The 20,138-nt window shown below is 44.5% G+C and overlaps 1 protein-coding gene across 10 annotated transcripts in view; it reads left to right on the top strand.

Moving 5' to 3' along the window:
* PRPSAP2 (phosphoribosyl pyrophosphate synthetase associated protein 2) overlaps positions 1–20,138 on the top strand; it is a 38,867-nt gene that overhangs the window by 14,253 nt on the left and 4,476 nt on the right. For 8 of the 10 annotated variants that reach the window (XM_004266789.4, XM_049701998.1, XM_033422729.2 and 5 more), the window contains 5 exons: positions 998–1,113; positions 8,626–8,681; positions 16,583–16,731; positions 18,579–18,649; positions 19,820–19,966. In XM_004266789.4, coding sequence (XP_004266837.1) covers positions 998–1,113; positions 8,626–8,681; positions 16,583–16,731; positions 18,579–18,649; positions 19,820–19,966 — 539 coding nt within the window. Of the gene's footprint in view, positions 1–997; positions 1,114–8,625; positions 8,682–16,582; positions 16,732–18,578; positions 19,967–20,138 lie in introns of those variants that run through there. The other 2 variants (XR_004481796.2, XM_033422732.2) reach the window with 2 other exon arrangements.

Genomic DNA, 20,138 nt, shown 5'->3' with positions numbered 1-20,138 from the left:
CTCTGAGTTTCCTTTACTCCTCGCAGGGAACACTTCACCTCTGTCACCAAATGTGTAGGCGTTTTCCCCACACCTTGCAATTCTCCAGGGCACCAGCTGGGTGTCGTACAGTTCCACTCTGACACTGTGTACCTGGAGATGGCGTCAGATCCCACGGGTTAAGGGCTCAGTCCCACGTGCCTGCTCCCCTGACCCCCCCAGACGCTCACTGCAAGTCCAGGTTGTCACCTGTGCTGACCAGTTGGCTATAAATCAGAGGTTCCCATGACCTCCTCTTGGGTTTGATTAATTTACTAGAACTCCTCACAGAACTCGGGAACACTGTTCTCTTACTGTTCACTGGTTTATTATAAAACGACATGATAAAGGATCCAGGTGGGCATCTGGGTGGAAGAGGTGCGTGGGGCAGGGTATGGGGAGGGGCTTATGCCCGTGTTCACCCCCCTGGAAGCTCCCTGAAGTCCGTGCTGTTGGGACTTTATGGAGGTGTCCTCACAAGGGCGTGCTCGTTCATTAGCTCCATTTCCAGCCCGTCCCCCATCTCGAGAGTGGGGGTGGGGAGCCTGAAAATCGTGGTGACCGGCCCCCATCCCGGAGCCCATCCTGGGTCGCCTCATTAGAACAAAAGATACTCTTGGTACTCTTATAACTAAGGAATTCATAAGGCTTTCAGGAGCTCTGTGTCAGAGGTGGGGTCAAAGACCAGATATTAGAATAAGAGATGCCCCTGGTGCTCTTAGCACTGAGGGAATGGCAAGGGTTTTAGGAGCTCTGTGCTGGGAACCGGGGGGCAGAGACCAATATTTATATTTTCTTTTATCTCATAATCTCATTGTACTAAAAAAAAATCTGAGAAATAAAGACACTGAGTTTTTGATGAGAGCAAGTTTTAATAGTAATTTATTATATATGGTATCTTGTTTTATGTAGTACTTATTCATACAGTGCAACTGGTTATGAAATTATTTGTGTGTTTGTGTCTGCTTTATTTTCAAAGGTCTGACTCATCTTATTACTATGGATTTACACCAGAAGGAAATTCAGGGCTTCTTCAATATTCCTGTTGATAATTTAAGAGCATCTCCCTTCTTATTACAGTATATTCAAGAAGAGGTGAGCTAGCTCAAACTTTTTAACATTCTGTTTAAGGTTGAAAGATGCATTTCCATTTCCTTGGGCTGTCCATGAAGGATTAAAACTTGATGTATTCTGCTTAAAGTACTATTTACTTTATAAATGTAATTCAGTGTTTTTTTTTTTTTTTCAGTCTGAAATTCTTTTCCCATTTAGATTATTACAGAATACTGAGCAGAGTGCCCTGTGCTATACAGTAGGTCCTTGTTGGTTATCTATTTTAAATACAGTAGTGTGTATATGTCAATCCCAAGCTCCCAATTAAAGAATTTGAAAAACAATAGATACCTGTATATGCATAACGGAATCACCCTGCTGTACACCTGAAACTAACACACCATTGTGTTTTTTTTTAACATCTTTACTGTAGTATAATCGCTTTACAATGATGTGCTAGTTTCTGCCTTACAACAAAGTGAATCAGCTATACATGTACATATGTTCCCATATCTCCTCCCTCTTGCGTCTCCCTTCCACCCTCCCTATCCCACCCCTCTAGGTGGTCACAAAGTACTGAATTCGGTGTATTTTTAAATTCTTAATCTGCAATTTATTTCTTTTGCTAAGCTGTTAAAATTGCTTTTTTTTCTTTTGCATCTCAGGTGCCTAGAGTCACCTAGTCGTGATTGTGACAAATATCTCACTGTCATCATTGGTCCATGGGTGGTCCTGGGCCTCTTTTATGTGTCCCTCTTCCTGCCTTATCTTTGTCCATGCACCTGTAGTCGTCGGCATCTGTGATCCTACCACCCAACAAGAAAACTAGCATCATCATAGTAACTTACGTCCACACATGTGGTCCTTTTGTGTCCCATCCCCCTGCCTCCTTCCGCCCAAGGGAAGCACTATCCTGAATCTTGTTTCATCTTTCTCTCAATTTCCTTGGTTAAATTTATTCCCAGGTGTTTTACTTTTTGGCTCTGTTGTAAATGGAGTTGTTCCTTTTGGATTGTTCACTGCTGGTGAATAGAAATGAAACTGACTTTTGTGTGTTGATCCTGCACCTTTGCTGGACTCATGTATTAGCTCTAATAGTGTTTTGTGTTGTATGTGGATTCTCTAGGGTTTTCTACATGTAAGATCATATGGTCTGTGAATGGACACAGTTTGACCTCTTCCTTTCTAACTTGGGAACCTGTTTTTCTTGTCTGATAGCTGTGGCTAGAGCTTCCAGTACAGTGTTGAGTAGCAGTGTTGAATGTGGGCATCTGTGTCTTGTTCCTGATCCTAGGTGGAACGCTTTCAGCCTTTCACTGTCAAGTCTGATGTGAGCTGTAGGTTTTTCATTAATGCCTTTTATTATGTTGAGGAAGTGCCCTTGTATTCTATTCCTAGTTTTCTGTTTTTATCATGAAAGGGTGTTGGATTTATCAGATGCTTCTTCTGCATCATTTGAGATGGGCACGTGGATTCTTTTCCTTCATTTTATTTATTTATCTGTTTTTTGCGGTACGCGGGCCCCTCACTGCTGTGGCCTCTCCCGTTGCGGAGCACAGGCTCCGGATGCACAGGCTCAGCGGCCATGGCTCATGGGCCTAGCCACTCCGCGGCCTGTGGGATCTTCCAGGACCAGGGCACAAACCCATGTCCCCTGCGTTGGTAGGCAGACTCTCAACCACTGTGCCACCAGGGAAACCCTCCTTCATTTTATTAATGTGATATATTACAGTGATTGATTCTTCTCATTTTGAATCACTCGTGTTCCTGGGGCAAATCAAACATACGTAATTTTAATATAGTTACATTTGTTATTCTTGGATATAATAGCACTTTTGTGACTCATTATTTAAGAAGCCTTTTTAAATGTTAACTTATAATGCACTTAGCTATTTTGCTTTTTTAGGAACTCTTTTTCTCACGTGAATTGTCTCTTTAATAACTTTTCCAGAGAACACTTTTAACAGTATTTAAAAGAGAGCAGTTTGTAGATTTCTGAGCAGTTTCTTTCTGTCAAGAGTACAGGCCTTCCCCATCCTCCAGTAACTAACGTAGGCCCTCAGTAGTGAAAATGGGTTGAAGTATTTTTGAAAGGGAACACTAGAAAATATTCTACTTGGTTTTTTAAAGTTATGCACAAGAAACATACAAACTCTAATACATTCAAAAAACAATATGAATGTAATTTACTTGAATATGATTCTCAGTTGAGAGAGAAAGGGTGCGAGAGCACAGCTCCTGTCCTCACAGGAGGAAAAGGGCCCGGGCCGAGGGAGGAGCGTGAGGGCAAGGCTGGGCTTCACACAGCATGGTCCCGGGAAGAGCCATCTCAGTGATGCCTCTAGTTTTGGAAGAAATAGAGCAGTCGGTGTACACTTTTTTTTTTTAATTTATTTATGTTATCAATTTATTTTTTTGGCTGCGTTGGGTCTTCGTTGCCGCGCACAGGCTTTCTCTAGTTGCGGCGAGAGGTCTTCATTGCGGTGCGTGGGCTTCTCATTGAGGTGGCTTCCCTTGTTGCAGAGTACGGGCTCTAGGTGCGTGGGCTTCAGTAGTTGCAGCACGTGGGCTTCAGTAGTTGCAGCACACAGGCTCAGTAGTTGTGGCTCGCTGGCTCTCAAGCACGGGCTCAGTAGTTGCGGCGCACGGGCTTAGTTGCTCCGCAGCATGTGGGATCTTCCCTGACCAGGGTTCGAACCCGTGTCCCCTGCATTAGCAGGAGGATTCTTAACCACTGCACCACCAGGGAAGCCCTCGGTGTGCACTTTTATAGGCTAATGTTCATCTTTTGGTCTGGGGGATGTTTCCTCTCAAGACACCAGGAGTGCTGTGTGCTGACATCTAGAGACGTACATGGCAAGAGCGACTCTTGAGAGGCCCCTGTGGGCCTGGTGAGTCAAGGCCACAGCACCCTTGGCGCTGATCCAGAGGTCAGGGCAAGGTCATTGCCCTTCATGTAGGCGTCTGCCTTGGTGCAAGGCTGCCTGCCACTTGAAGAATCCCGTCTTAGGTTTCATTGTTGAAAAGAAGTCGGACCTGAACCCTCTTAAACTGCTCATGGTTCAGCAGATATGGGAAGTGGGGTCCTTGTTTCTGACGGTGAGCTAACAGTGGTAACCTCAAGTGTTTTAGTTTTAAATTCTCTGTTCTTCATTCATAGAGGTAAATTAAAACAGCCTATAGAAAATGAGACACTATATGGGAGCTCACTGTTTACTTTTTTATAGTATATGTACTTGCTTTATGCCTTTTGTTTTCATGCATTAGAGTTTCTCAGGCAGGGGGTAGATTCACCATATTTTACTGAATCTAAGTTGCCGTCAGTTAAGGTTTATGTTATTCATGTCATCAAGAAAGAAGGCAGCGCTGCCAGTCCTGCTGTGAGGCATTGCCTTCGTGTCACCTGGTGGCTCTATTCTGCAAGCTTTGACACTGATGTCATCCTATTTGACAGCTCACCCTCTGTTTTTCTTGGGTTGTCAAGGGAATTTGAGCACTTTCTGCCAAAAGTGGACGTTCAGCTAATGGGTGCTCATTGCCTGGAAACTGTTCTCCAGCCTTGGCCGTGTTGCTGTGCATGGGTTAAGCATCCTTTTCAGATTTAGTCCTTCCACAGCTTCACCTCCTGGCAGGGAGTCTTCCTTTCGTAGGTCCCAGAAAGCATTTGATTGTTGCCTTGCAAGAAAATATGGAATTGTGGTCATTCTCCAGTGATGACCCTTTGATTCATGAATATGAAATTTACATCGTGCTGCCCTCTTCCTGTGTCTTTCTGCGTGCATGGTAACTCGTCATTTTAATGCTGAATCATAGTGAGCTCTTTCTGGCGACATTTTATTTTATTTTATTTATTTATTTTTCCTGGCGACATTTTTTTGTTTGTTTGTTTTTTTGTTTTTGCTGTACGCGGGCCTCTCGCTGCTGTGGTCTCTCCCGTTGCGGAGCACAGGCTCCGGACGCGCAGGCTCAGCGGCCATGGCTCACGGGCCCAGCCGCTCCGCGGCATGTGGGATCTTCCCAGACCGGGGCACGAACTCGTGTCCCCTGCATCGGCAGGCAGACTCTCAACCACTGCGCCACCAGGGAAGCCCTCTGGCGACATTTTAAATGGCAGTTAAGCCTGGCCCGGAGAGAACCAACAGTGCCTGTGATTCATGTGAATGGAGGACATAGGAACACCGTGGCCACCTTCATGCACGCGAAGGAGTGAAAGCACACAGTGCGGCTGCTGTTGGGCTGACAGCGGCTGTAAGGCAGCACTGAGTGTAAGACATCCAAGTTGTAGACATAATAAAATATAACCCAAAAGAGGTTTGGGTATTGATTCAGTATAGTGTTTGTTTTTAAAAAAAATGACTAAGTATTATAGTGATAGTACTAGTAATCATTGGTCTGCACCAGGGTTTTTTAAGGAAATTAGGAAGAGGGGAGGCTACCAAGTGTACTTTTGTGGTGTATCGAGAGATTCCATCCCATCAGTTTTTAAAATAGGAACTTATAAAGTGATCCTGTTTCTGATTCTTGAGTTGCTTTATTCCCCCCTGTGTTCTTCTTAGTGTCTTTATACCAGTTCACTCTCACTGTCAGAGAAATGAGATCTGGCAAGAAATGGAAAACCAGGGACACAGGCAGGGGTGTAGCAAAGGAGTGTGGGTGTCAGGCAATTTGATTCTCTGTGGTCCCACAGTGGCCCTGGTGATGTTTTCCCTTAATGGTTCCGAGGAAATTACTACAGGGTTTGGAAGTCAGACTTGCATGACATGTGGTGTGTTTTCCCCTCCACTTGATAAGATTAATAAGAATAATCTTCGAAAATGTGAAAAATGAAAACTTATGTTTACAGTGGCAGTTAGGGAAATTCTGACAGAAGTGATGAAACAAGCAGCTTCCCTGGACCACCAGCCTGGGCCCAGGCCCTCTGCAGGGCTCACCCTGGTTACCAGCCTGCGTAGTGTCCTGAATCCTCTCAGAACTTTGCCTCTGATTTACCTCCCATTTCTGTACACCTAGTTACAGAAATTGATTTGTGGGGGCTTTTTGAAAAAAAAAATACAAAAAATACAAAAAACACATTGATATATTGTGTTGTTCTGTAACTTTGTTTCCTTTCCTGTGCTGGTGTCTGGAGGTCTTTCCATGTTCAGCTATATAGGATTACTTCTTTCTTCATGATTGCTACATAGTACATCATCATCATTCTATGATGGTGTAAATGTTCTATCTGCTGTCAGAATGGCAGCCACACGTACCTGTTGAGTCCTTGAAATGTGCCTGCTGTGACTGGAGAATGGAATCCTTCATTTTATTTAAGTTTAATTAATTTAAATTTAAATAGCTACCTGTTGAGATGTTTAAAGCACAAGTTTAAATGAGCCGCAGTTTTTTCAACCATTTCCCTCTTGCTTGGATATTAGGTTGTTTTAATTTTTCACTCTTTTAAGTGAAATATTTTATTTTCAAAATATATTTAAGTCATGTTGCATTAAAAATTCTTGTACCTGCCCTTTTGAGTACTTACGCAAGTGTTTTTCTGAGCTATATTAGGAAGTGGAATTGCTTAATTGAAATGTATCTACATTTTTCATATTTTAATAGATATTACAAAAATTGCAATTGTCTGAAGGGGCTGTATTCATTTACACTTGGACAGAATTCCCCATGTAAAACAGTGTTTTATCTTTTTGCTGTGGTTTTGAAATTTCAGCACAATGTGTCCAGGTGGATCTTTTTTCCATTCACCTCACTAGATGCTCAGTGGGTCCCTTTCATTCTCTATGAATTTTGTTTGCTATAGTTTGAGTATTTCATCCCTTCTGTTTTTTCATTCCTTTCTTTGGGAACTGTTAGAAGTTGAAAATCTTGGATCTAGTCTGTATATTGTTTAACTTTTTAAATTTTTTTTCAAGTTTTGCATTCTTACATGCTGCCTGGTGGGAAAATTCCATGGCTTAATCTCACCCACGGTTTTTTTTTCAGCTGTGTCCCTCCTGCCCTTCAAGCCAGCTGAGTTTCTTATTTGCACCATAATAACTTCCACCGTCTAGATTTCTTTTTGGTTCATTTTCATAACAACTTGTTCTTTCTTTATGCGTATGATTTCCTGTTTTGACTCCTGAGGAGAAAATAGACCTGTTTTTATTAAAGAGTCCTTTCTTTTAAAGTTTCTTTTTCTTTGCTCTATTAACTGTTTCTTCATTTGTTATTTTTTCTCTTGGCTGGGTTTGGTGCTGTTTGGTGATGTTTGATGAGGCAAAGAAGTGCATAAAGCAGTTTAGAAAGACTTCCAGCAAAAATAAGGAAAACGCCTAAATGAAAATACTTTTTGCTACCTTACTCCCTGATAATGTTGGATAAGTTAGGCTTTTTATGTGTATAGATGGATCAGATGTAGAGATTTCTTATCCATATGGACATATCTATCATAGAGCCTTGTTCAAACTAATTGGTTTTTTTGTTTACTAAATATTGATTATTTTAGTGCTTCCCATGTACTAGGTATTGTACAAGGTGCTAGATGTTATTAAGTGCTTATATTAAAATTCATTGATCCAGCATAATTGTGAGAAATCAGTGGGGATATATTTGAATGAAATAATATAATTTAATGAAATGATTAGATTTTAAGAACATAATTTGAAGATATTGCCAAGATGAAATCAGAAACAACAAACTACTGCTCAGCTTAAAAGTAGTTCTGGGCTTCCCTGGTGGCGCGGTGGTTGGGAGTCCGCCTGCCGATGCAGGGGACGTGGGTTCGTGCCCTGGTCTGGGAAGATCCCACATGCCGCAGAGCGACTGGCCCCGTTAGCCATGGCCGCTGAGCCTGCGCGTCCGGAGCCTGTGCTCCGCAACGGGAGAGGCCACAACAGTGAGAGGCCTGCGTACCGCAAAAAAAAAAAAGTAGTTCTGTCTTCTAAACTCTCAGAAGTTGGTAATGGGTGTATCTTCAACTGTAATTATCCTAGTACAGATCACTTCAAATGTTTAAAGTAAAGAACTCCAAAGTAGACTGATATTTTGCTTATTTTCTTAAGGGCTCTTAATATCTTTATGAAGCAGTGCTAGGCGGGGTGATTCCTTTAACAAATTGGTTTCTTCATTATGCTGTGACAGAGACACATTAAGTAGTTATTTGTTTGGACCGCACTTATTTGGAATTCAACAGGTGCCTTGAATTCAGATTCGATGAATGTCATCCTTGCCCTGTGAAATTACATGTAACTGGGATTCATGAGAGTACTTCCTGTTGACTTCATAAAAACACCTTTGCTGCCACATAGATATGAGCTAATTACTGATTAACCCTACTTTTTTCTTAAAATAAGTCTATGAGAGTCATGCCTTGATAATAATTTTTTTTATTCCTAGGTAGGCGTTTCTTCATCTTCTAAAGAGGAAATTTACTTTGAACTTTTTGTCTTTTTGGAAAACTTTGAAGTGACCAGATGACATTTTTGAGTCTGTTGGAATGTTCATTTTTATCAGTTACTGGGTACTGGTGTGAATAGCCTTGTGGAGACATGGCAGTAATCCCCACCCTCTCCTCTGTCACAGATCCCGGATTACAGAAATGCAGTGATCGTGGCCAAGTCTCCAGCCTCGGCTAAGAGGTAGGTGGGAGCTCCTCCGAGCCACACCCGGGGTCCCAGCCCCGTCGAATCCCAGGTGCTCTGGATTCGATCTCAGCGGTTCCCACTGTGTCTCTTACTTTTTATCCTGTGTACTGATAGTTTAATACTCCACGTGCTAAGTGATGATGATTTATTTTCCTCCCTTCTTTCCAGTCCCAGTCTGTGACTGCCATCACATTTCTTACCAGAAGCTGTCCAGGGCTGGGGAATCCCAGCCCAGTGCTTAGGCAGATCTGCCATTTCAAATACCAGTGAATGTATTTTGAGGCTGTTTACTGCCTTTTACTCAGAGAACTCAGTAATTTATTAACAGAATTGTATCCAGCCAAGAGGCTGGATTGGTATGTGTTAAAAGGTGACATTTTACAAAATTTACAAACACTACAAGGTGTGCAAATGGGGCAGTGCTGAGAGTTACATGTAACCTGGAGTAACTGATGAGTCAGGGATACAGAACCTAAAGTTGTGTTTGAATTGAAAAGGTTTCACACACAGACAGGCCTTGGAGATAGCGTGTTGGGTTCCACACCCCTGCCAAAGCCAATATCACAGTAAAGTGAGTCACATGGATTTTTGGTTTCCCACCACATATAAAAGTTATGTTTACACTATACTGTAGTCTGTTAAGTGTGCAATAGCATTATGTATTAAAAAACATTGTACATACCTTAATTTAAAATACTTTATTGCTAAAAAATGCTAACCATCACCTGAGCCTTCAGTGAGTTGTAATCTTTTTGCATCAAAGATCAGTGATCACAGATCACCATAAAAAATATAATAATAATGAAAAAGTTTGAAATACTTTGAGAATTACCGAAACGTGACACAGAGACATGAAGTGAGCAGATGCTGTTGGAAAAAATGGCGCCGATAGACTTGCTGGACGGAGGGCTGCCCCAGACCTTCAACTTGTAACAAGTGCAGTGTCTGCGAAGTGCAGTAAATCGAGGTCTGCCTGTACTAATGTTCCCTGGAGAAGCCGCTCCACTGGGGAGGGTAAGAACAAAATCAAACATAGGAATGAAGGCTTTTTCTTAAAAATGCTCTTTTAAAATAGCTTCCCACAATCGAATACCTTTGCTCCCTGGATCATCGTTGAGCCCATGGAGCGAGGGAGCGGAGGTGCCTCCGTCCTGTGCCCACCGTTGTTAATGTGGAAGGAGGAAGGGCGGCTTGCACGCCGTAAGCCCTTGACTTCACAGGCGTTATGATAAGTGGTTTTCCATTACAAAGTAAGAATAGCAGTTACTGTATTAAATAAAGTTGGCATTTGTGATGAAGCCATGGAGTTGCCATGTTCGTGGGACCAGCCTCCCAGTCAGCCAGGGCTGTGCCCACACAGGCTTCCTTCGAGAAGCTCTGTCATGGAGCCTCATAGTGTCCGTTTGATTAAGTCATAGTGTCCGGGACTCATGCTGGAACATAAACATTTCAAACAGCCTTTCCAGAGATTTGTGCAAAGGCTGGATTAATGCTGATTTAGTAATTTCCTTTTCTCTGATACACGTGCTTTTTTAAATTAAGTTGAAAATTACATAACATACATTTAACTTCTTTAAAGTGTGTAATTCACTGGCAGGTAGTGCGTTCACAGTGTTGTACAGCCACCACTTCTCTCTGGTTTCAGAACTTGCTCTCATCCCAGAAGACCACCCCGAACTCACTGAGTGACCAGTCTCAGGTCCCTTCTCCCCCATTCCCTTGCAGCTGCTGATCTGCTTACTGTCTGTGTAGATTTACCTATTCTAGATATTTCATATAAATGGAATCATATAATATGTGGCCTTTTGTGTCTGGTTTCTTTCACTGAGCATAATGTTTTCGGGTTCATCTACATTGTAGCATATATCAGTAATTCATTCCTTTTTATGGCTGAATACTATTCCATTGTAGCGATGTACTACACTTTGTTTATCCGTTCATCTGTTGATGGGCATTTGGGTTGTTCCCACCTTTTGGCTGTGAGGAATAACAGTGCTGTGAACATTTGTGTACAAGTGTTTGTGTTGGCATGTTTTCATTTCTCGTGGATATATATCTAGGACTGAAATTGCTGGGTCATATAGTAATTGTATGTTTCCATTTTTGAGGCACCACTAAACTTAACATACCCCAAACTGAACTGCTCTTTGCCCCCAAAAGCCTGTGGGGTTTGGCTGGAGTAGCGCAGTTTTTGTCTTAAAGTTTCCTGGCTTGTGAGGCTGCCCCTTGCTTGGTCTGGCTTTTGTTTGGGCACAGCTGTGAGCCTGGGGTAATGAGGCAGAAAGACAGATGAGAGGACCCGCCACTGCGTGTTCCCTCTCACAGGTGAGGAGACACATCAGGGAGGTGAGGAAACGGATCCAAGGTGATTCTGCTGTGTTGTTTACAGGAAGGTAGCAGCACAACTAATGACTTCTTTTTTTTAAATTTATTTTTTATTTTTATTTTTGGCTGCGTTGAGTCTTTGTTGCTGTGCGCAGACTTTCTCTGGTTGCGGCAAGTGGGGGCTACTCTTTGTTACAGTGCGCGGGCTTCTCATTGCAGTGGCTTCTCTTGTGGCGGAGCGCAGTCTCTAGGCGCGAGGGCTCAGTAGTTGTGGCTCACGGGCTCTAGAGCGCAGGCTCAGTAGCTGTGGTGTACAGGCTTAGTTGCTCCGCAGAATGTGGGATCTTCCCAGACCAGGGCTTGAACCCGTGTCCCCTGCACTGGCAGGCAGATTCTTAACCACTGCGCCACCAGGGAAGTCCCAGCTAATGACTTCTTAGAGTGTCTTCCCCACCAGTGATTCTGGGATTTGGGCGTGGGCCGAATAGGCTTGAGGTTGGCTTGCCCATTCAGTCCGTCTCACTCGGTACGTGTGTGCTGTGCCAGCCGTTTTCTAAGGGGGGAGCAGTACAACCCGCTTCTCCCCTCTGGGGCTCGCAGATCACCCCGTGTGCTGTTTGGCCAGTAGTTTGGGATGAAGGGTCGAGCCTCTTTTTCCCGCCTTCTGTAATGGAGTCCACATAGGTTACACTGCATTCAATAAATGTTTTAGGACGGAGATGGTTGCTCCAAAGGGGATGAGGGTATAAAATAGTGTAGTTATGGCTTTTGCACTCCGCATCGAAGGTGTGCTGAGCGCTCTTGGTCGGTAGCACCTGCCGTGGCATCTCCCACAGCGCTGTGCTGTGATTTCCTCTCATTTTGACGTCCTGATTTGCATACTCATCCAGAGTTAGGGCTTGAGATGGCATTTCCAGCTCAGCAACACGCTGGTTTTGATCTGATTGTTTCCGGCTTCCTTCTCCAAGTCTTTTATTTGGCGCCTCACCTTAGAAAACTGTTACAGTTCATTTAAGAGACACCCTAAGGCAGCAGGAAGATAGTTAAACTAGGAGTCAAGAGACGCCGGCTTCCAGCTGGTGCCTACCCAGTCTTTGTGAGAGAGCTGAGAACCACGGTCCAGGCTCTCTGCAGGCCTCCATTTCCTCGTCGGCAGAGTGGGGGGTGACGCCTGCACTGCTTATCTTACAGAGCGGCGTGCGCCGAAGAAGGCGGGAGAGACTTCACAGATTGAGCAGCACGGTGAGCCCTGCAGTTCTGCAGATGTCGGTGGAGTTGAGGGCAGAGCTGTGGTTGTGCAGCCCTTTGGCAATGAGCCGTTGTCTTGAGTAAAAGAGGTCATCTGAGAACATAACGTTGCTTTAACAAACAGAACTTGCTTTAGTGAGCAAGTTGTTTGGAATTGTTTTCCTAGAATAATTGAGGGAATAGAAAAAAAAAAGTCTGAGATCCTGTGTTTTGTTCTGACCCATGATGTACATTTACCCTCATCATAGTACAATCAGAAGCGAGACTGAGTTGCTTTGGAATTCCTCTGTGGCCGTCAGTGTCTAAAGCAGTATGACCTACCGGAACCATCCTGATTCCTTTTTTGGAATCAGGTGGGAACCCAAGTTACGTTACTGTTCTATGAAGTATCAGAAACTAACATCATTGTGCAGGTAATGCTTTTATTTATCTTGAAAGTATTGTGGTTTATAGTTAGTAGTGTTATAGTAGGTTAGTAGTGTTGAAACAGCATTATTCTAGGAATTGGCAAACCTCTACGAATTCCTGATGGGAAAAGACTTCCTTAGAGGATAACTGAGAGCTCAGGACTTTTGACAGTAATCTTGTTTGTGAAGCCAGTCTTGGATTTGAAGGAGCACTTAATCTCTGTGGTGCTGTGAGGTTAGCGTGGGGCAGAAGCCAGTGAAGGCTCTGCCGTGGTCTTTGTCTGAACATATCTTTTTCTGAGGACTTCTTTAAAAACTGTTTTGAATTTTTTTAAAGGGTGAATTTAAAGTTATGCAAATACTACATCTTAACTCTTAGGATCTTTAGCAATTTTTATTAAAAATATTCTCCCCCTGAGGCTCTCCCTCTTTTCCTTAAGTAAAAATATTCACACACACACACAAAGATACACTTTTCTGGATCAGGTTATGCAGTACAGCTCTGCTCCTGTGAAGTCTGTTGTCTTTTCTTTGGAAATATAAGTTAGATTCATTGTAGGAAGGGCCAGACCAGTAGATGTTTCTTTATGTGCATTTGAGATTTTCTCAAAACCACAGAAGACTTAACTGCATGTGCTGTGTAATGACATCTTCTACTGAGGGAGGAAAGTGTAACTTCGTAAGAAAGTAATTTGCAATGGATGTAGCATCCATTTAAATTTCTTGAACTGATTGCAAGCACTGTGACAAAACTCTCCTTGGTCGTGGAGTGCAGACAGGAAACCTGGCACAGGGGAGATTCTGTTCCACCAGGGAGCACAGTCGTGCCTTTAAGTGCCTCCCTGTGGCATTGCAATGCCTTGGCTGTGTCTAGTGCAGGTAGTCCTGATGATGGGGTTCTGTTAAATCCCTAATTTATGACCACAGCCCTTGTTTTTGTTCCTTTTTAGCTGTTCTTGTGGGCTGTAAGGAACTTGTTTTGAATTTTTGATGTTTGAAAACCAAGGTTGGGAGAACTTGTTGGATCTTCAAGCACTTGAGCATTTTTTTGTGCACTAGGTGCTGAAGATGGAAAAATGAGTAAGACCTCAATGGTGAATTCTACCAAACATTTAAGGGGGAAATAATGCTAACTGTACATAAACTCTTCCAGAAAGTTGAAGAACTAGTACTTCCCAGCTCACTTTATGAGGCATTCATTACCCTGATAGCAAAGCCAGACACAGACATTACAAGAAAAGAAAAACAGATCAATATTCCTCATGAACCTAGGTATAAAAATTCTAGGGCTTCCCTGGTGGCACAGTGGTTGAGAGTCTGCCTGCCGATGCAGGGGACACGGGTTCGTGCCCCGATCTGGGAAGATCCCACATGCCGCGGAGCGGCTGGGCCCGTGAGCCATGGCTGCTGAGCCTGCGCGTCCGGAGCCTGTGCTCCGCAACGGGAGAGGCCACAACAGTGAGAGGTCCGCGTACAGCAAAAAAAAAAAAACCCAAATAGCATCAAACTAAGTGAAACACTTAGGGATAAACCTAAGGTGTTCAAGACTTGCGCACTGAAAAATATAAAACATTGCCTAGAGAAATTAAAGACCTAAATGAATGGAGAAATATACTGTGTCTGTGGCTTGAAAGACTCAATATTGTTAAGATAGCGTATCTCCTCCCTACATTGGTCTGTAGAATTGACACCATCCCGATCAAAATGTCAGCAGGCCTTTTTTTTATAGAATTTGACAAGCTGATTCCAAAATTCATATGGACATGCAACGAAACTAGAATAATGCCCCCCCCCGAAGAAAAAAAAAAACTTTGAAAAAGGAGAACAAAGTTTGGAGATCTAACACTACCTGAATTCAAGACCTATTATAAAGCTAAAGCAATCGTGATTGTGTGGTATTGGAATAAAGATAAAAAATAGGTCAGTGGAACAGAATAGAGTCCAAAAATAGACCCACAGGTATCTGGAAGACTGATTTTCAGCAGATGTGCATAGGCAATTTAATGGGGAAAGGCTAGTCTTTTTAACAAATGAAAAGTGTTGGAATAATCAGATGTTTGTGTGCAAAATAATGAATTTTGAGCCATATCTCACATCATTTTTAAAAATCAACTTCAAATGAATCATATACCTAAATGTAAAGCCTGAAAGTATAAAACTTCTAGAGGAAAACAGAGGAAAAAAAGTCTTTGTGACCTTGGTTTAGGTAAAGATTTCTTAAATATGACACTAAAAGCCCAACTGATAGGAAAAAATTGTTAAATTGGATGTCATGAAAATTAAAACTGCTCTTCAGAAGACATCATTAAGAGAATAACAGGCGAAAGCTCAGATCGGGGGAGAACATTTGTGAAGCATACGTCTGATGAAGGACGTAAATTCAGAATATATAAAGAATTCTCCAGACTTACTAAGAGAACTAACAACCCAACTAAAAAATTGGCAAAAGAGAAACAGACCCTTTACCAAAGCATATATATAGGTGGCAGATAAGCGCCATTTGTCATGAGGGTTCAATGCAAACTGAAACCACAGCGACCCACGGCATACCGCTGGGATGGGTACATTGAAAGGGCTGACAGCGGCCCATGCTGGCGAGGGCGTGGAAAAGCCGAGTGCTCACACACGGCTTGTGGGCGTGTGACAGCCACTTGGGGAAACGGTAATGTGTGATCCAGTCACACCAAGGGAAAAGGAAACATGAGTCCAGACGGATTTGTACGTGAGTGTTCACACGGTTTTGTAACAACTCATGACTGGACACAACTCAGAAGTCTATCCAGGAATTTCCCTGGTGACGCAGTGGTTAAGAATACGCCTGCCAATGCAGGGGACACAGATTCGAGCCCCGGTCAGGGAACTAAGATCCCACATGCCGTGGGGCAACTAAGCCCATGTGCTACAACTGCTGAGCTCAATGAGAGAGCCCACGTGCCGCAAACTACAGAGCTCACGCCCTCTGGAGCCCGTGCACCACAACTAGAGAAAGAAAACCCACACGCCACTACTAGAGAGAAGCCCATGCCCTGCAAAGAAAGATCTTACGTGCCTCAGTGAAGATCCCGCATTCTGCAACTAAGACTCGATGCAGCCAAAAAATAAATGAAATAAATAAGTAAACAATAAATCTTTAAAAAAAAAAAAAAGTCCATCCACAAGTAAATGGACAAATAGTGATAGACCCACACCATGGACTGTTACTCAGCGATGTAAGGGATGCTCTCTTGATGAATGTGGGTGAATCTCCAAACTGTTACGCCGAGTGAACAAAGTAAGACAAAATTAAGGACTACAGACTCCGATTCCACTTACGACATTCTAGAAAACGTAAAACCATGGTGATAGAAAGCAGCTCACTGGTAGCTGATGCTGGAAGGAGAAATTGCAGAGGGGCACAGGTGACGTTTGGCAGGGGTAGATACTTTCAGTGACTTGGTTGTGCTGACAGTTGTACGGATATAGAAATACATCTGAGCTTATGAAGTCATGTGGTTTAGGTGTGTACAGTGTCTCGTATCTCAGTTACACGACAAAACCTTGATGCTTCATACTCTGTTGAGTAGTTAGTGCACTTTGTATCGTGTGGTTGGTTCTCACTGTTAACTAGGTAGATAGGTAGAATTAATTACCAATTCCAAGTGAGGAAACGGAGGCTTAGAGGAGGTGAACCAAATTATAACTTACACGGGCTCGCTCGCTGGCCGAGTGCACACTAGGCCCAGCTGCCAGGGGGATGTGTGGTCATGTGGGGTCTCCACACTTTGTCTTGGATCCTGAGAGTCTAAGATTATTAATTCTCCTTTCTCATTAACCCTTTTGGAAACTACCTTTTTAAAGTTCCCATGATGTTTCTCCATAGATGTTATCAGAAACCAGCTTTGCGTGATTGTGAACGGGTCTCCTGCTCTCCTCCAGGGCACAGTCTTTTGCTGAGCGCCTGCGACTGGGCATCGCGGTGATTCACGGAGAAGCGCAGGACGCCGAGTCCGACCTGGTGGACGGGCGGCATTCCCCGCCCATGGTCAGGAGCGCCGCCGCCATCCACCCCAGCCTCGAGATCCCCAGTAAGTGTGCTGCCCCCGTGTCGCTTTCCTCTTTGATTTTAAGGCTGACTTAATTTTTTTTTCGAATGTGAAGTGCTACTTCTCTTTTTGTTTTTTAAATTGGCAAAAACTGATACCTTTCGTGGCTTGGCTGTGGCAAGTGCACTTCTGGTGGCCTCTTAGAAGCAGTCTGTCTGGTCATACCAAGACCTATGCACATGCTCAGTTTAGACGCATCTGTGGCACATCAGGGATTTCACTTGTTCATTCACTAACATGTCCTAGAGTAAAGTAAAGTTTAACACAAGCAGAAAGCTTTTGGTGCACAAGTTATTCACTGTAGTGTTATTTCTAACGCAAAATATTGGAAAAGTCTGAATGGTTCACTGGAGGGCGGGGCTTGGTGAAGAATGTCATATCAGCACAATTCATTATGCAGCCCTTTGAAATAATTAAGACTCTGGAAACAAGAGAAAAATATATGGAATGTATGTGAATAAGGCAGAATACAAGAGTGTAGGCCTGTCTTTTGCCAGGGCGAGGAGGGAATATGAAGGATGAACGTGGTTGTGACTGGGTGGTAGAGTTATGCATGAATTTGTTTTTGTTTTTAAGAAACTTCCCTCAAGCTTTAATAACATCTTTTCAGTTAAAAAAAAATACTGCTTTTGTTTGAGTCTGCTGGGGAGAAAAGACTTTTCCTCTACCCTCTGTAGCTTCAGTGCTCAGGAGGTTGCAAATAAAACTGACAGAAGACAGATCAAGAAGAGAAAAGATAAGATTTTAAGAGGAGGTTGCAATTCGGGGCTTGTATATGGTCTTCATAGGGGAAGGGGAGCGGAGGAAGGGCGCTGATGGGAGGGACAGTGGCTCGTAGGGAGGATGGATGGGAGACAGGACGGTGTGTGACAGTGTCTGTGTAGGAGTGGTGCCGACTTCTGGTCTGGGTGATGAGAGCCAGTCTTCCTGCGGTTGTTGCTGGGAGGGGGTTTAGGACAACTGAGTTCTTTTGAGTTCCTTTGGGGAGCTCTGCTTTTAGGCAGATAAGGGACTTCAGGAATTCAAATGCCTTCAGCTTAAAATACTTTTCATGCCGCTGTGGTGTACTCTGGACCCCTTCGGGTTCTCACGTTGCCTAGGAGTTTGCTCGTTTATAAACAAAAAACCTCCGAGAAGGAGATATGGTCCTGGGATGGCCATGAAGGAGCGAGACTGCAGCTGGGCCTTGTGGATCCCGGTTAGCTGAGGTGGACGTTGAAGGCATTCAGGCATGGGTTCAACTGGGGACAGGATGGCAGGGGCAGGGGCTGGGCTTTGTGTGTGGCCATGGGTGGCCAGGAAGGACGCCACCCTGACCACCGAAGCTCCCTGGAGGGAAGACATGGGGAAAAGGTGGCAGCAGAACGCTCCCGAGGGCAGTGAGTCCCTCGCATTGTTTTTGCTCTTTGGGGTCCTTTGCACTTTAGGGTCAGTTTATTTCTGCAAAAAAAGAGGCTGGGATTCTGACGGGGTGCATTGAGTCTCTAGATCACTCGGGGAGCATTGCCGTCTTAACGGTACTAAGTCTTCCTGTCCAATCTGGATGCCTTTTATTTCTTTTTCTTGCCTGACTGCCCTGGCTAGCACGTGCGGTGCTCTGTTGAATAGCAGTGGTGAAAGTGGGCATCCTTGTCCTGTCCCTGATCTTAGGGGAAAGGTCTTTCATCCCATATGACGTTAGCAGTGATTTTTCCGTAGTTGCCCTTTATCGGGTGGGGGAAACTCCCTGCTGTTGCTGGTCTCTTGGGCCTCTGTCATGAGACAGTGACTTGCTAAGGCCTCGGCTGGGCTCTTAACCGAGAAACGTGTGCGTGTTTTGTCCTGGGCAGTGCTCATCCCCAAGGAGAAGCCCCCGATCACAGTGGTCGGTGACGTGGGAGGAAGGACCGCCGTCATTGTGGTACGCAGGCCTCTCTTCCTGTCACTCTGTCGCGCTTGCCGCTGGTGCTTTGCTGGCTGGCTTGCCAGTCGTGCTGGGGACGGTGCCAGGTAGGTCTCACGGGCGCCTTGTGCTGAATGTCTGCTTTGGTCCAAAAACTGAGACTCGCCAGGTGACCCACAGCTTCTGTCCGGCTTGCCTACAAATCCAAGGCTCCCAGGACCCCCCTGGACTGGAGCATTTGCTAGAGCAGCTCACAGAACTCAGAGAGACACTTAGGTTCACCAGGTCATTAAAGGATGTGATAAAGGACACAGATGAGCAGCCAGATGGAGAGAGAGAGGCACGGGGCAGGGCTGGGAAGGGTCCCCGTGGAGTTGGGGTGCATCACCCACTCGGTGTGGAATGTTCACCCACCTGGTTTGCTCCCCGAACCCCGTGCTGCTGGGATGTTATGGGGGCTTCTTCCTGGAGGCCTGATGGATCATTAACCCCATTTCCAGCCCCCTCCCCTCTGTGGAGCAGTTGGGGCCGGCCGTGCGGGTGCTGCAAATTCCAAGCTTCCCTGGTCTTTCTGGTGGCCAGTGCCCATCCAGGAGCTCGCCCGGAGTCATCTCATCAGGACAAGAGGTTCCTCTAGTGCTCTTACCGCTAAAACATGTAAAACGGGCTTTAGAAGAGACCAATGTATATATTTTCTATTATCTCATACGGGGAGTCTGCGAGATTAGAAACCACTGGACTGAGTATTTTGTTAAAATAATAATTATTATTATTTTTCCCATTATAAAAATATATGGAAAAAACACATTTCCCATCCACCCAGTGCAGAAAATTTAGAAAATAAGGAAAAGTAGCAAGAAAAGAGGAAAGAACCACCTAGAGTCAAAAGCATCTTCTAACAGGTGCTTTACTATGCATTAAAAAGGTCTAGGGTGAGTATTTCTGGAGCACCTGCCTGGTGGGGTGTAGCTCTAGACGGTAGGGATAGAGAACTATAGGCCCAGGGCGCCTGTGCTGCACTGTGGGAGGCCCGGAGGGAATGCAGCGGGAGCCCGGTGACCTCGCTGTCTGGACACGTCAACGTGGACAGCAGGTGTGTCACAGTAGAATTAGTCCAGCCTTTTTCCCCGTGGTCTAGACCCACCTTTACAAAAGTGTTCATGTCTTTTGCTGAATCTGTAATGCCAGGACGACATTATTGATGATGTGGACAGCTTCCTCGCTGCAGCAGAGACCCTGAAGGAAAGGGGTGCGTATAAGATCTTCGTGATGGCGACTCACGGCTTGTTATCCTCCGACGCCCCTCGACTGATCGAGGAATCTGCCATCGATGAGGTAACAGAGCCGGGCTGAGTGTGGGCACAGCTGCCTGGTGCCCGTGCCCATCCCGACCTGTGGTCACGGGAGCAGGTGGAGAGTGAGCTGCTCTGTAGTTCAGAGTGGTAGTTCTGTTTGCGTGTCACTGCCTGCAGCCTCTGTGTTCTGCCCGTGGCAGTGGGTGATAGTT

This window comes from Orcinus orca, chromosome 19 (genome assembly GCF_937001465.1).
Source record: "Orcinus orca chromosome 19, mOrcOrc1.1, whole genome shotgun sequence".
NCBI classification, from domain to species: Eukaryota; Metazoa; Chordata; class Mammalia; order Artiodactyla; family Delphinidae; genus Orcinus; species Orcinus orca.
This window is presented reverse-complemented; position numbering and strand designations above follow the sequence as displayed.